The following is a 14,571-nucleotide window of genomic DNA, read 5'->3' on the forward strand; positions in this document are numbered from 1 at the left end:
CTGATTACTTGCCTGAATTTCCTAGGTCAAAGGAAGATAACTCTTTAAAAAATCATCAGATAGATCTGTAATTTTGTCACGGTAAAACTATATACCAAATATTAAATCAAAATCTTAAATATAAAAAAGATGATGTGGTATGATTGCCAATGAGATATTTGTTCCGCCTAACCAATGTTCCACTAGAAAACTTTGTTATAAACAATGTCATAATATCTGTTCCTGTCGGAAAAACAAATCTACATCATTTATTTCGTTAGGAACATATACTGTAATATTTTTTCCCCTGGAAATAATATTCCAGAATACTTTTTCCATTTGGAACTTATATAATGAAGGAACTTCTATTTCAAGACAGACAACTCCACATAAGAGACCAAATGACACAGAAATTAACAAATGTAGGTCACCGTACAGCCTTCAACAATAAGCAAAGCTATAAAAGGCCCAAAAACGACAAATGTAAAACAATTAAAACAAAAAAAAATTAACGCAAAACAAAAAGGTAACACAGCAAAAAAAGACAACAACTGAATTACAGGCTCCTGACTTGGGACAGCAATACCAAAAAAATGTGTAAAAACCCAATTGCTGGAATGGATTAAGGAAATCCTGCTACATGAAGAAGACAAACTCACAACCTGAATGTTAAAAGCCTAGTGATACAGAACTGAGAAGTCAACTAGGTAAAGGATACTTGCAAAGTTTTAGGAAGGCAAAGCCTAAAATACAATACAGTTATCTCCATTTTTAAGCATTCTATATAAAAATTTAAAAAAAACACAGTTAATTGTCGACATACTGTCTGTGAAAGAATATCATAAATCGAATTTAAAAAATTTGCTCTCGCTTCGTTCACTCTAGAATGAAATAGAAAACATCTGCTAATTTTGTTGATTATTGAAGAAATACATAACAATAAATTAGTGAATTGAAAAATGATGGCTTAGCTAGTTAAAGTTCCCAAATATATGATGTTGTCGAATCAAAATCGTGTTAACAAATAATTGCATTACAATTTAAAATCTTTTTTTCAAGACTAATGTTTAATTGTTTAACGATTTTTCTCCTGAATAATCTTGGTTTTGCAGCATTTGTTTTCTTGGCTTTATATTTCTTTATATTTTGTAATTTATTTTCTACTTAAAGCATTTGTAATTCAACACTATATTTGTACCTGTAAGTATTCCATCACTTCTTCTTCCATCCTTTCTGCTGCTAAGTCGTATGGAGTCTGACCCTGAAATACACGTATCAGATAAATCTTTATATTGCTTTCATCTTTTTTATTACAAAGAAGACTTTTTTACATATCTTACAATTAGTAGCTGGGTTGTGTTTTAATTTAATTTTTAAAAATGCTAACCATATCATTTTCATTTATTAAATATATCTCTTCAGACAACATTCAGATTATTGTTCACAATTTTCTGAAGACTTCAAATAGGCTATTCAGTTGAACGGCAAACGATTTAATGGCTTCTAAGGTCAAGACATTGGTCACGTGATAAAAGGTCAGAGTTTACGATTTTTTGGTAAACGTGCACGCCTCGTGGTTTTTGGACTCGTATTGTCTTATTTGTACTCGTACATTAATAAAAACCAAAGAGTTCAATTCTAGATTGAATAAGCTTCCTTATTTTATATAATTATCATTAAAAAGTGTTGTTAAAATGTTATAAATTCACGAGTGAAGTGAAACTTTTTTTCTGAAAATTTGCGTAGGTCCACGAAAAGTCCTTTATAATTCCTCAAATAGGTTTGGTAACGTGTTGAGGGGTATAAAATATGAAGTAAAACCATTTTTTGCTTCTTATTTTACTATATCAGATCACAAATACCCCGGATACGCAATTGTGTCAGATTATTCGTTGCGAAGCGGAGATCAAAGGGAGATAACTCGGTACGCGCATCGTAGGATATTGCAAGTTCACAACAGTAAATTCGAGTAAAATTAATGATTGCAGATATATTTCGACAATTTCTTCAGTAAATGTTCAATATTCCATGTTCCTCTACTGTTGTAACATTAAAATAGTCATGGAAAGGTTGAATATGACATTTTTTTCAAGTACTTACAGGTTATTGAACACTTCCAAAGAAGAAAATTCTGAACTTGGACTTATTGTATTTTCTCAAACACCCTTTTGGTAGATAGAAGGATACAAGAGGGGTTTATCAGTTGTCAGTAGAACCTGTGTTACAATAGAATTGAACTTTTCATTGCATGAAAGCAAACTGAATATGGAAACAAAGGAAATATAGTCTTTAAAATTGTAAACATTTATACTTTTGAATGAAAATAATATGAATTTGCAGTGGACAGAAGTACATGTACAATGCTTGTTTTATTGTACCTGCTATAAGATACAGTGGTGGATCCCAGGGGTTCTGGTGACCTCCTCTTTTTATGGAAGATTAATGCATTTGAATTCAGGGATCATATAGTTCACTCTCCTTTTTATCCTTGGTTGAGAATACCACCACTTATGTTTAAAATTGTCTGGATTCACCCTGAGATAAGAACCTTTATAAGATGTACAAGTAATGTTGCTTGCCTCAATCAAGAGAAAATATCTGAACCCAAAGAACCAGAAAGGGATTTAGAACATAATAATCAACACAAAGATAACTGAGCAAAAGATGTATTGCAACCTGATATCATGCAGTTCTCATCATAATTCCTATTATATGTATTATTTCAAATTTTGCTTTATTTTTCTTCTTCTTATATTTGAATTCAAAAGTCCTGCAACCAACTGTTGAGTGCATTAAATTAAATTATTGATTGAATAATAAGCTATAAAGCTGACCAGTAAATACAGTTTGAAAATGCTTTGTTGAAAAACAATAGTGGTATTATATCATAAAATATACTGAATCAACTTCAAATTTAATCCAAATTCATACTTACTTGCTCCAAAATGCATAATCAATTGAAAAACAAAAACCTGAGAATACTACAATGTATAACATAGAGATTGCACGGACACTTCCCATGTTATAGTACATGTAGTAGTCATAGACAAAAATAAAACTTGACTTAAATAAAGTATGTTCATGTTTTTTTGTAAAAAGGACAACAATAAGATATTTATTATTCTGATATCAGAAATAATCTCATAGTATCAAATAAGAATGTCAGTTCTTTTAATTGAGATAATCAATTTAATCACATTATTTACTTTTATAAAAAAAACTCATGATATTATCTGTATTTACAATCATGGACTATATAAAAGCTTGTCAACATCTCACTTACTTCAAATGCTTTTAAAATTAACCTGTTAGTACTAAAATAAAGAGATGTGGTATAAGATAAGATAAGATATTTTATTCCAATTAAAAAAGGCCATGAAAAGCAAAGTAATGTATTACAATGATTTATATAATTGACACAATAATGTTGATATAAATCAGATAAACATGAATATAACCAACTCCATTCTTAGATTTTAAACCACAGCCAGACCAGGGCCACACATATATTAGAAAAAAAGGGTATAACAATTATACCTTCTATTATCATGATTATTAAACAGGCAAATATTCTCAAAGTCTTAATTAAAACAATATCTGTACTGTATTTATAGTTTTCTGAGTGCAAAACATTTATTTTAAATTGCAACATTTTTCAATACCTCTAGATTTTCTTGAATAAAATGACAATTAAATTTTGCACTTGTGCTAAACATTTCAAATTTTTTACAACTTATTATACTATCATTTCATTCTTTTCTAGAAACTTTTCACCAGAGTCCAAGTGCCTGTTAGCAGTGACAGTTAAATTACAAGTTACTTTACATACATAAACAATGAATACATTCCATTGTTTTCAGGCAAATGAGGAAAATAAGAGTACCAATAGCTTTTGTCTTACTACATGTACAAGAGAATAATAGAAATGATAATATAAATAAGGAAATATCAGAGACAAAAAAGACAGGACTTAGCCATTGGACTATATGTAAAGTATTCCCTTACTAATCCTTGGAGGAGCTGTTGTATACTTTATAGAAAAAAATATGTTGAGGATTTGGCCCCATCAATCAGGATTTTAGACATTTAATAATTGCAATCTGCTCTATTTGTTCCAACCTATAATGAGTATAAAATGTTATACCTAGGGTGGGAATTAAATGTCTTAAATCCATGCATGTTTATTTACTCTATTGTTCTTTGTGTACATAAAATGTACATGTATATGAAATATATCAAATGCAAAAAAAATGCTGTAATGTAAATATGGTAATTTGTAAACCTCATATTACACCCTCACTATTTAAAGACCTAGTAAAGGAAGTCCCTGCACCTCGCTAGACCTGTTTCTTAGACAAGATGTATTATATAACTCTTGAAGTATAACACGATAAAGGTTATTGCTAAGTATATAGTAACATAGACGTGCAATTTAGGTAAAGCAAACTGTCAAACATAAACAATCTACCACGTGTTTGTCGACTGTACTTGAATTCAAAACGACCCATCAGGCCTTATTTACTGGAATTTTTGCTAAAGCAGACAGTTAAATATGTCTGTTTACCTTATGAGGTCTGTAAAGAATGGATTTGGTGGTATGACTTGTGTATGCATGGAAATATAATGAAGAAAACATTGATTTTTACCGTAACTTTTGAATACACAACATTCCCAAGGTATCCCCACAAAACACATGGCTACTTTGTAACGATGGCTGGTAACGTATAGCCACTTTCTAACGGCAAATCTAATTGGATGATCTCCAAAATCAATAATAAAATTGCTAGTAAATGATTGGATACGAAATTGTGTCAGATTATAAATAGAGGAAAAAATGTAAACATTGAAATCCACCATTTTGACGTAGGAAACAAACTCATTTTCAATCTTCGATTAAAGGACATTGCGCACATTGCCAGCGTATCATGCATAACCAGTCAGCTGCAAATATATCTTTCAATATGTTTTTTACACTTACTTTTCTATGTTTTAGTTAATTTAATGTTTTAATTTACTACAGAACGAAACATCGTTCTCAAAGATGCCGTAGAAAAAATTATAGGTGGCGCTGTTTGTGGGCGTAAACCTTTTACATACGGGTCCTTTTTGTGTCGACAAATTGACCTTTATCTGTCAGATTCAGGCGTTTGCCTTCCAACTGTATTAACTCTTTTTTTTTTAAAGGATATGAATAAATGCTTCATCTGTTCCCATTTAGTCTTTATTTTTGTTGCAGTTTGAAGAATGATAAATGCATCCTTATATCTACACAAAGGGTGTGGGATATGGGGGATTTCATCCTTAACTATCTTTTTACATTTTTTGGACACATTACAAATGTATCATGATTATTGACAGTTCTTTATATTCTTATACTATTCTCTATTCTTTATATTATTGTATCGAATTATTCTATTATTGTATCGAATTATTCTCTATTCATTAACTGTTTGCCTATATCTCGATAAACCCTCTACATCCTCCTATATCTGTATAAACCCATTCACTCCCTCCTGCATTAGTGTACCCATCCACAACCTTCTATATTTGTATACCCAATCCACATCCTCCTATACTTGTATTTCCCACCCACATCCTCTAAAATCTATATATCCCACTCACACCCTCCTATATGTATACCCCTCCCCACCCTCCTATATCTGTATACTCCTTCCCTACCCTCCTATATCTGTATACCCCTTCCCTACCCTCCTATATCTGTATACCCCTTCCCTACCCTCCTATATCTGTAAAACCCCTCAACACCCTCCTATGTCTTTATACCCTATCCAAAGTCTCCTATATTTGAATAGCCCATCCACTGTTGAGATTGTCGCTGGAACGTAACATCCATACTTTTGTACTTGTTCATTTTTTGACGTCTTATTATCATGTGACAACTCAGTGGGTGGAAAAACATTTGTTGTATATGAATATAATGGCTAATCAGTTGTCTTTACATACATTGCCTTAATTATCATCTATATACACACCCTCCTATATCTATATAGCCCATACACACCCTTCGATATATGTATATCCATCCATACCCTCTTATATCTGTATACCCCATCCTTACCCTCCTATATCTGTAAACCCCATCCACACCCTTCTCTATCTGTATAGTCCATACACACCCGCCTATATCTGTAACCCCATCCACACCCTTCTATATCTGTATATCCCATCAACACCCTTCTATATCTGTATATCCCATCCACACCCTCCTATATATGTATATCCCATCCACACCCTCCTATATATGTTTAGTCCATACACACCTTCCTATATCTGTATACCCATACACACCCTCCTATATATATACCCCATCCACATCCTCCTATATATGTATACCCCATCCATACCCTCCTATATCTGTATACCCCATCCACACCCTCCTATATCTGTAAACCCCATCCACAACCTCCTTTAACTGTATACCCCATCCACAACCTCCTATATCTGTAAACCCCCTCCACTACCTTCTGTATCTGTACACCCCTTCCCTACCCTCCTAAATATGTATACCCTCTCCACACCCTCCTATACATGTAAAACCCATCCACACCCTTCTATACCTGTATACCCCAACCACACTCTCCTATATCTGTTAACCCCATCCACACCTTGCTATATCTGTATACCCCATCAACACCCTTCTATATATGTATACCCTATCCACACCCTCCTATGTCTGCATACCCTATCCACACCCTCCTATGTCTGTATACCCTATCCACACCCTCCTATGTCTGTATACCCTATCCACACCCTCCTATGTCTGTATACCCTATCCACAACCTCCTATGTCTGTAAACCCTATCCACACCCTCCTGTCTATACCCTATCCACACCCTCCTGTCTGTATACCCTATCCACACCCTCCTATGTCTGTATACCCTATCCACACCCTCCTATGTCTGTATACCCTATTCACACCCTCCTATGTCTGTATACCCTATCCACACCCTCCTATGTCTGTATACCCTATCCACACCCTCCTATGTCTGTATACCCTATCCACACCCTCCTGTCTGTATACCCTATCCACCATCTCCTATTTCTGTATACTCCATCCACACTCTCCTATGTCTGTATACCCCATCCACCCTCTCCTATATCTGTATACACTATCCACACTCTCCTATGTCTGTATACCCTATCCACACCCTCCTGTCTGTATTCCCTATCCACACCCTCCTATGTCTGTATACCCTATCCACACCCTCCTATGTCTGTATACCCTATCCACACCCTCCTATGTCTGTATACCCTATCCACACCCTCCTATGTCTGTATACCCTATCCACACCCTCCTATGTCTGTATACCCTATCCACACCCTCCTGTATGTATACCCTATCCACACCCTCCTATATATGTATACCCTATCCACACTCTCCTATATCTGTATACCCTATCCACACCCTCCTATATCTGTATACCCCATCCACACCCTCCTGTCTGTATACCCTATCCACCATCTCCTATTTATGTATACTCCTTCCACACTCTCTTATGTCTGTATACCCCATCCACCCTCTCCTATATCTGTATATCCCATCCACACTCTCCTATGTCTGTATACCCTATCCACACCCTCCTGTCTGTATACCCTATCCACACCCTCCTGTCTGTATACCCCATCCACACCCTCCTATGTCTGTATACCCTATCCACACCCTCCTATGTCTGTATACCCTATCCACACCCTCCTATGTCTGTATACCCTATCCACAACCTCCTGTCTGTATACCCTATCCACACTCTCCTATGTCTGTATACCCTATCCACACCCTCCTATGTCTGTATACCCTATCCACTCCCCTATATCTGTATACCCTATCCACACCCTCCTGTCTGTATACCCTATCCACCATCTATTTCTGTATACCCTATCCACACCCTCCTGTCTGTATACCCTATCCACACCCTCCTATGTCTGTATACCCTATCCACACCCTCCTGTCTGTATACCCTATCCACACCCTCCTATTTCAGTATACTCCATCCACACCCTCCTGTCTGTATACCCTATTTACACCCTCCTGTCTGTATACCCTATCCACACCCTCCTGTCTGTATACCCTATCCACACCCTTCTATTTCTGTATACCCTATCCACACTCTCCTATATCTGAATATCCTATCCACACCCTCCTATGTATGTATACACTATCCATTCCCTCCTATGTCTGTATACCCTATCCACACCTTCCTATGTCTGTATACCCTATCCACACCCTCCTGTCTGTATACCCTAACCACACCCTCCTATATATGTATACCCTATCCACACCCGCCTATGTATGTATACACTATCCACACCCTCCTATGTCTGTATACACTATCCATTCCCTCCTATGTCTGTATACCCTATCCACACCTTCCTATGCATGTATACACTATCCACACCCTCCTATGTCTGTATATCCTATCCACACCTTCCTATGTCTGTATACCCTATCCACACCCTCCTGTCTGTATACCCTATCCACACCCTCCTGTCTGTTTACCCTATCCACACCCTTCTATTTCTGTATACCCTATCCACACTCTCCTATATCTGTATACCCTATCCACACCTGCCTATGTATGTATACACTATCCACACCCTCCTATGTCTGTATACACTATCCATTCCCTCCTATGTCTGTATACCCTATCCACACCCTCCTATATCTGTATACCCTATCCACACTCTCCTATATCTGTATACCCTATCCACACCCTCCTATTTCTGTATACTCCATCCACACCCTCCTATATATGTATACCCCATCCACACTGTCCTATATCTGTTCCCAATCCACACCCTCCTTATACATGAATACTGAATCCACACCCTCCTATATCTGTATATTGTTATTTTACAGTATTTCATGGTTTTTAGTGTTTACATTGATATTGTATAAATAAGGAAATTAACAAATATGAAAACAGGAATTTGAAGAAATTTGCAGTTGTCATATGAGTATCTATTTCAAATAATTAAACTAAATTTTTTGAAACTGCCAATAATATGAAATAAATAGCCAATTTTTATTTCCCCTCTTTTGAATCATATAAATATTGTCTAGTTAATTTCTTGATTCAAAAAATTCTCGCTCATTTCCCACCTCAAGTCTTTGTTTGCATCTGTTTAAACATTAAAAACACGATAAACACATTGCTTAGAATATTTTGATACCAATTAATAATTTTGTTATAATTGTCAAGACAACAGATTGTTGTTTGACAGTTTATTTAAACTGGTTTTAGTCCAATCTTATTGTTTATCCATACACATTTTTGAATAAAAATAAACATTTCTGGTACAACTAATCACCCAAAATGTGCAAGTGGTCTAATTAAAAGCATAAGTTGTTGGGAGTCCCCCCCGAGATTTTGGTAAAAATATTATGTTCATGTGTTTTATAGTAAAATTTAGCCATCCAGTCTATAAAACATTTTCATATTTTAAGTCAAATTTAAATAATCATTTGACTTTTGACTATAGCCTTTAAAAAATCCATTTGACCAACCATATGTTATACATCATTTTAGTGATTCATTACTCAATAGTTGAACACTGGGTATATACTATAAAATATCACCTCTGGCTCATGTGTTGTAACCAAGGGATTGGCGCCTCCTTGTTCTACCAGACATCTTGTGGTCTGTAGATGTCCAAACTGAGCAGCACAATGTAAAGCTGTGTATCCATCTCTCTATAATATAACCAAATAACATGTAAATATTATGTACAATACTTTGTTATCAATATCAATAATATACAACATATCCTACAACTGACATTAAAACTTGTCTGATAAACTGGACAATGTTGTGTAATAAATATAAACTAAATATATATCACATGAATCAGTGGTCAAAACTGAATACAATGACCAGTCACACTTGTATTAATATTGTACATAAACAATAAATAAACATGTTTTGTTGTGAAATGTCAAAACTTCCATTAAACCTGATATTTTAAAAAAATATTTTTTTCAAGAAATGTGTAAAATAATTATATCAATGGATTCAGTAGAACAAAACAAGTAAAATGAGACCCCACTTTATATGATTCTTACACATATTTGTTCATTAAAACTGTCTAATTAACAACAGGAATTAATGTAGATTCAGTATAATTGTTCATTTTAATAAAATATTTTTTTTAAGAAACATGAAAAGGAGTAATATTTTCTAATTCAGAACAATAATACGAGTAAAATGAGACCCCACTTTATATAATTATTACAAATATTTGTTCATTAAACCTGTCTAATTAACACCATGATTTAGTGTAGATTAATAGTAATGTGATCAGACTAAGTAGATAACATACTGCTGTGATGTCGATCTTACATCCTGTATCAATGAGGAGTCTACAGATCTCCAGGTGTCCATACTGGGCAGCCCTCATTAATGCTGTCGATCCATACCCCTGGAATAATACAACTGACATCAAAACTTGTCTGATAAACTGGACATTGTTGTGTAATAAATATAAACAAAATATATATCACATGAATCAGTGGTCAAAACTGAATAAAATGACCAGTCATACTTGTATTTATATTGCATATAAACAATAAATAAACATTTTTTTTTGTGAAATGTCAAAACTTCCATTAAACCTGATGTCTTAAAAAAATATTTTTTTCAAGAAATGTGTAAAATTATTATGTCAATGGATTCAGTAGAACAAAACAAACAAAATGAGACCCCACTTTATATAATTCTTACACATATTTGTTCATTAAAACTATTATTTACAACAGGGTTTATAGTGTAGATTCAGTATAATTGTTCATTCTAATAAAATATTTTTTTTAAAGAAACACGAAAAAAGTGATATTTTCTGGTTCAGAACAACAATACGAGTAAAATGAGACCCCACTTGATATAATTATTACAAATATTTGTTCATTAAACTTGTCTAATTAACACCATGATTTAGTGTAGATTAATAGTAATGTGATCAGACTAAGTAGATAACATACTGTTGATGTGATGTCGATCTTACATCCTCTATCAATGAGGAGTATACAGATCTCCAGGTGTCCTCTCTCGGCAGCCTTCATTAATGCTGTATCTCCATTAACCTGGAATAATACAACTGACATCAAAACTTGTCTGATAAACTGGACAATGTTGTGTAATAAATATAAACAAAATATATATCACATGAATCAGAGGTCAAAACGGAATACAATGACCAGTCACACTTGTATTTATATTGTATATAAACAATAAATAAACATGTTTTGTTGTGAAATGTCAAAATTTCCATTAAACCTGATATCTTAAAAAAATATTTTTTTCAAGAAATGTGTAAAATAGTTATATCAATGGATTCAGTAGAACAAAACAAACAAAATGAGACCCCACTTTATATGATTCTTACAAATATTTGTTCGTTAAAACTGTCTATTAACAACATGAATTAGTGTAGATTCAGTATAATCATTCATTTTAATAAAAATATTTTTTTTAAGAAACATGAAAAGGAGTAATATTTTCTGATTCAGAACAATAATATGAGTAAAATGAGACCCCACTTTATATAATTATTACAAATATTTGTTCATTAAACCTGTCTAATTAACAACATGATTTAGTGTAGATTAATAGTAATGTGATCAGACTAAGTAGATAACATACCCTTGATGTGATGTCGATCTTACATCCTCTATCAATGAGGAGACGACAGATCTCCAGGTGTCCCCACCTGGCAGCCAACATTAATGCTGTCAATCCACCTATACCCTGGAATAATACAACTGACATCAAAACTTGTCTGATAAACGGACAATGTTGTGTAATAAATATAAACAAAATATATATCACATGAATCAGTGGTCAAAACTGAATAGAATGACCAGTTACACTTGTATATATATTCTGCATAAACAACAAATAAACAACATGTTTTATTTGTGAGATGTCAGAACTTCTGTCATGTCAAAAAAAAATTTTTTTAAAGAAATTAGTAAAATATTTACATCAATGGATTCATTACAACTCTTTGAGTAAAATAACATCTCACTTTATATAATCCTAACAAGTATTTGTTGATATAATTATTAAATCTGTCTGATTAACATGATTCAGAATAATGATCAATTTTTTAAAAAGTAACTTTTTCAAAGAAATATGAAAAAAAGTTACATTTCCTGATTTAGCAAGAGGAGACGAACAAAATGAGACCCCACTTTATATAATTCTTACAAATATTTTTTGTCCATTAAACCTGTCTAATTAACAACATAATTTTGAATAGATGAAGGAATGTGGTCAAAGTGAAGCAATAACATACATGTGTGATATTTGTTTTACACCCACTGTAAAACCTTGGTGTAAAAATTGTTTTTGTAAATATTCAAAGTAAGAACTTTATCAACTATAATTCAAAACAAACAAAAACAATTATTAAAAAAAATACCTTTATGCATTTTTTTTTCTCTCACTAAAACTGTTAAATTAAAAACAGATTTTGATTTAATATCAAATTCAATATATTGATATAAATATCAGTTTCCATACAGATATATTTTTATATTATGTTCTGAAGTAACATGTAGTTATGTGTTTTATACTACACATGTACAATCTGTTATGTTCTGAAGTAACTTGTAGTTGTGTATTTTATACTGCTCATTTACAATCTGTTATGTTCTGGAGTAACTTGAAGCGGTATGTTTATACAGTTTATGTAAAATTTGGTATGTTCTGAAGTAACTTCTTGTTGTGTGTTTTATACTACTTATGTCCAATGTTATGTTCTGAAGAAACTTGTAGTTGTGTGTTTTATACTGCTGGTGTACAATCTGCTATGTTCTGAAGTAAATTGTGGTTGTGTGTTTTATACTGCTTATGTACAATCTGTTATGTTCTGAAGAAACTTGTAGTTGTGTGTTTTATACTGCTGGTGTACAATCTGTTATGTTCTGAAGTAACTTGTAGTTGTGTGTTTTATACTATTTATGTACAATCTGTTCTGTTCTAAAGTAACTTTCAGTTGTGTGTTTTATCCTGCTGGTGTACAATTTGTTATGTTCTGAAGTAACTTGTAGTTGTGTGTTTTATACTATTTATGTACAATCTGTTCTGTTCTAAAGTAACTTTCAGTTGTGTGTTTTATCCTGCTGGTGTACAATCTGTTATGTTCTAAAGTAACTTTCAGTTGTGTGTTATATACTGCTGGTGTACAATCTTTTATGTTCTGAAGTAATTTGTAGTTGTGTGTTCTATACTGCTGGTGTAAAATCTGTTATGTTCTGAAGTAATTTGTAGTTGTGTGTTCTATACTGCTGGTGTAAAATATGTTATGTTCTGAAGTAACTTGCAGTTGTGTATTTAATACTGCTGGTGTACAATCTGTTCTGTTCTAAAGTAACTCCCAGTTGTGTGTTCTATACTGTTGGTGTACAATCTGTTATGTTCTGAAGTAATTTGTAGTTGTGAGTTCTATACTGCTGGTGTTAAATCTGTTATGTTATAAAGTAACTTGTGGATGTGTGTTCTATACTGCTGGTGTACAATCTGTTATGTTCTTAAGTAATTTGTAGTTGTGTGTTATATACTGCTGGTGTACAATCTGTTATGTTCTGAAGTAATTTGTGGTTGTGTGTTATATACTGCTGGTGTAAAATCTGTTATGTTCTGAAGTAATTTGTAGTTGTGTTTTTATACTGCTGGTGAACAATCTGTTATGTTCTTAAGTAATTTGTAGTTGTGTGTTATATACTGCTGGTGTTAAATCTGTTATGTTCTGAAGTAATTTGTAGTTGTGTGTTCTATACTGCTGATGTACAATCTGGTATGTTATGCAGTAACTTGTGGTTGTGTGTTCTATACTGCTGGTGTACAATCTGTTATGTTCGTAAGTAATTTGAAGCTGTATGTTCATACAGTTTATGAAAAAATTGTTATGTTCTGAATTTACTTCTTGTTGTGTGTTTTATACTGCTTATGTACAATATTATGTTCTGAAGAAACTTGTAGTTGTGTGTTATATACTGCTGTTGTAAAATCTATGATGTTCTGAAGTAATTTGTAGTTGTGTGTTTTATACTGCTGGTGTAAAATCTGTTATGTTCTAAAGTAATTTGTAGTTGTGTGTTCTATACTGCTGGTGTAAAATCTGTTAGGTTCTGAAGTAATTTATAGTTGTGTGTTATATACTGCTGGTGTACAATCTGTTATGTTCTGAAGTTATTTGTAGTTGTGTGTTCTATACTGCTGGTGTAAAATCTGTAATGTTCTGAAGTAATTTGTAGTTGTGTGTTCTATACTGCTGGTGTAAAATATGTTATGTTATGAAGTAACTTGTGGTTGTGTGTTCTATACTGCTGGTGTACAATCTGTTATGTTCTTAAGTAATTTGAAGCTGTATGTTTATACTGCTTATGAAAAATTTGTTATGTTCTGAAGTTACTTCTTGTTGTGTGTTTTATACTGCTTATGTACAATATTATGTTCTGAAGAAACTTGTAGTTGTGTGTTTTATACTGCTGGTGTAAAATCTGTTATGTTCAGAAGTAACTTGTGGTTGTGTGTTCTATACTGCTAGTGTACAATCTGTTATGTTCTGAAGTAA

General features: G+C 33.1%; 1 protein-coding gene and 1 long non-coding RNA gene across 2 annotated transcripts in view; both read right to left on the bottom strand.

Moving 5' to 3' along the window:
* The window catches only part of LOC143054890 (uncharacterized), a 70,696-nt gene extending 69,401 nt beyond the window's left edge, over positions 1-1,295 (bottom strand). Inside the window, exon 1 of the mRNA XM_076227977.1 lies at positions 1,178-1,295. Coding sequence (XP_076084092.1) covers positions 1,178-1,207 — 30 coding nt within the window. The 5' untranslated portion in view covers positions 1,208-1,295. The remainder of the gene's footprint in view (positions 1-1,177) is intronic.
* Positions 1-14,571, bottom strand: part of LOC143054898 (uncharacterized) — a 241,665-nt gene that overhangs the window by 197,019 nt on the left and 30,075 nt on the right. The window lies entirely within an intron of this gene.

The sequence above is a fragment of the Mytilus galloprovincialis genome, chromosome 12 (assembly GCF_965363235.1).
Source record: "Mytilus galloprovincialis chromosome 12, xbMytGall1.hap1.1, whole genome shotgun sequence".
NCBI lineage: Eukaryota > Metazoa > Mollusca > Bivalvia > Mytilida > Mytilidae > Mytilus > Mytilus galloprovincialis.